Source organism: Aptenodytes forsteri, unplaced genomic scaffold (genome assembly GCF_000699145.1).
Source record: "Aptenodytes forsteri isolate BGI_AS27 unplaced genomic scaffold, ASM69914v1 Scaffold14, whole genome shotgun sequence".
Taxonomy (NCBI): Eukaryota; Metazoa; Chordata; class Aves; order Sphenisciformes; family Spheniscidae; genus Aptenodytes; species Aptenodytes forsteri.
Genome location: NW_008794457.1, coordinates 2,194,200 through 2,195,885, shown reverse-complemented (window position 1 = coordinate 2,195,885; position 1,686 = coordinate 2,194,200). Strand labels below are relative to the sequence as shown.

The 1,686-nt window shown below is 67.5% G+C and overlaps 1 protein-coding gene across 1 annotated transcript in view; it reads right to left on the bottom strand.

The window, feature by feature from the left end:
* Positions 1 to 1,686, bottom strand: part of ST3GAL2 (ST3 beta-galactoside alpha-2,3-sialyltransferase 2) — a 4,346-nt gene extending 2,660 nt beyond the window's left edge. The window contains exons 1-4 of the mRNA XM_009290855.1: positions 1,493 to 1,686; positions 875 to 1,054; positions 631 to 676; positions 341 to 460 (exon numbers count right to left, since the gene is read on the bottom strand). Of these exons, the coding sequence (XP_009289130.1) occupies positions 341 to 460; positions 631 to 676; positions 875 to 1,054; positions 1,493 to 1,686 (540 nt within the window). The remainder of the gene's footprint in view (positions 1 to 340; positions 461 to 630; positions 677 to 874; positions 1,055 to 1,492) is intronic.

Here is a 1,686-nt window from a genome sequence, read left to right as displayed (position 1 = left end):
GGGGTGAGCCAGCCCTGACCCCCCTGCTGGGCTGGGGACCCCTTTGGCTGAGCACCCGCCGCGCTGCTGGGGGGGATTTGGCACGGTCCCGAAGGCGTGCATCCCCCTGCACAGCCTTCCCACCGTTCAAGGGTGCCCATCACCGTGGTGTTAGGCAACCGGAGCAAGTGGAACTGCTGTGGTTGGACCCGAAGAAGGCGCCTCCCTCCTTAACCCTGCAAGGTTCAGGATTCCAGCAAACCCATCCCATGCCAGCCGGGACCCCGCAGTGCATCTGAGACCCCGCAGCCCATCCGGGACCCCGCAGCCTGGACGAGGACCCCGAGGAGCCATCACCCACCTCGTCACAGACGTGGAGGGCGAAGAAAAGCACCAGCATGCCGGTGGAGGGGTAGCGCCCGTGGTGCTCTGTCCAGCGGTCGTGGATGTACTTGAAGAAGGCAGGGTTGTAGATCTGCACCTGGGAGGACGGGCTGGGGTTGGCGCTGGAGCCCCGGCCACGCTCCCTTCAGCATCGGCACCCCGGGAAGGAGCGCCAAGACATGCGGGGGGACCCCTGGGGAAGATGGGGTGACAGGGGCCGTGGCCAAAGGGGTGCTCATTGCAGCGGTTGGGACAAGCCCCCCTTACCTTTTCTTTGTCCACCCGCAGAAAAGGCTTCACGGGCGCATAAGTGCTGGGGAAAAAAGCGGAGAGGCAGGTGAGCTCCCGGGGGTCCCGCAGCCCCCAGCCCCAGCCTGAGCTGCCAAGGGACCAGCACCGGGGGAATGCTCTGGGAGGGAGGAACCGAGGGATCCTCACCACTCCCGGGGGAGCTGCCCCCGCGGCAGGAGAGCAGCCAGCCCGGTGCTGCCGGTGCCCGCCGGGTACTTACAACCTGATCTGGCCGGTGGAGAGGGCACTGGCAATCCAGAGCAGGTCCAGGGTTTTGAAGGGCACCAGCACGAAGCTGACATTGGCGGGCAGGTTCTTGGCACTCTCGGGGTACATGAAGTGGTGCGTGGTCCGACCGCCCACGTCGCCCTCGAAACCCACCGTGGGGGCCTGGTTCATCCTGGGGAGAGAGCGGGGAAGGTGGCACCCCCCTCCCAGCCACCCTGTCCCTTGCAGACGACACGGGTGTCCCCCGCCAGCTGTTGAACGGCACCGAGGAGCAGTTTCCTAGCCTGCTGGTGCTCAGGGTGCTGGGATGAGCTGAGGGTGCCCCCAGCCAGCCCAAGGGAGGCGGCGGGGCTGGACCCGCTCCCACCCATCCCAGCACCTGGCGGGACCCATGATGGGCTCCTTGACCAAGCGACTGGAGCCGGGTGGCACACGGCACAGGGGTAACCCCCCCCGGCATCTCCCAACCCACAGCGGACCCGGAGAGACGCCGCTGCGGTGCACAGCAGGAGCTCAGCACCCACTGGTGCTGGCAGCCCGTGGGGCTGAGTGGGCAGGCAGTGCCCCCGGTGGGCAGGCAGTGCCCCCGGCTGTGGTCCCCTGCCCTCACCGCATGACGAAGTCATGCCCGTCGATCTCCGGTCCGTAGCCGGAGCCGCGCAGATTGCCCGAGTTGCCGACCACGGCACAGCGGCGGCAGTGGCGCGGGTCGCGGGAGCGGTAGGGATCCTCGCCCGGTACGATCTGGAAGAGCTTGCTCAGGACCTCGTGGGTGTTGTGGGACTTGAACTGGGGCTGCAGCAT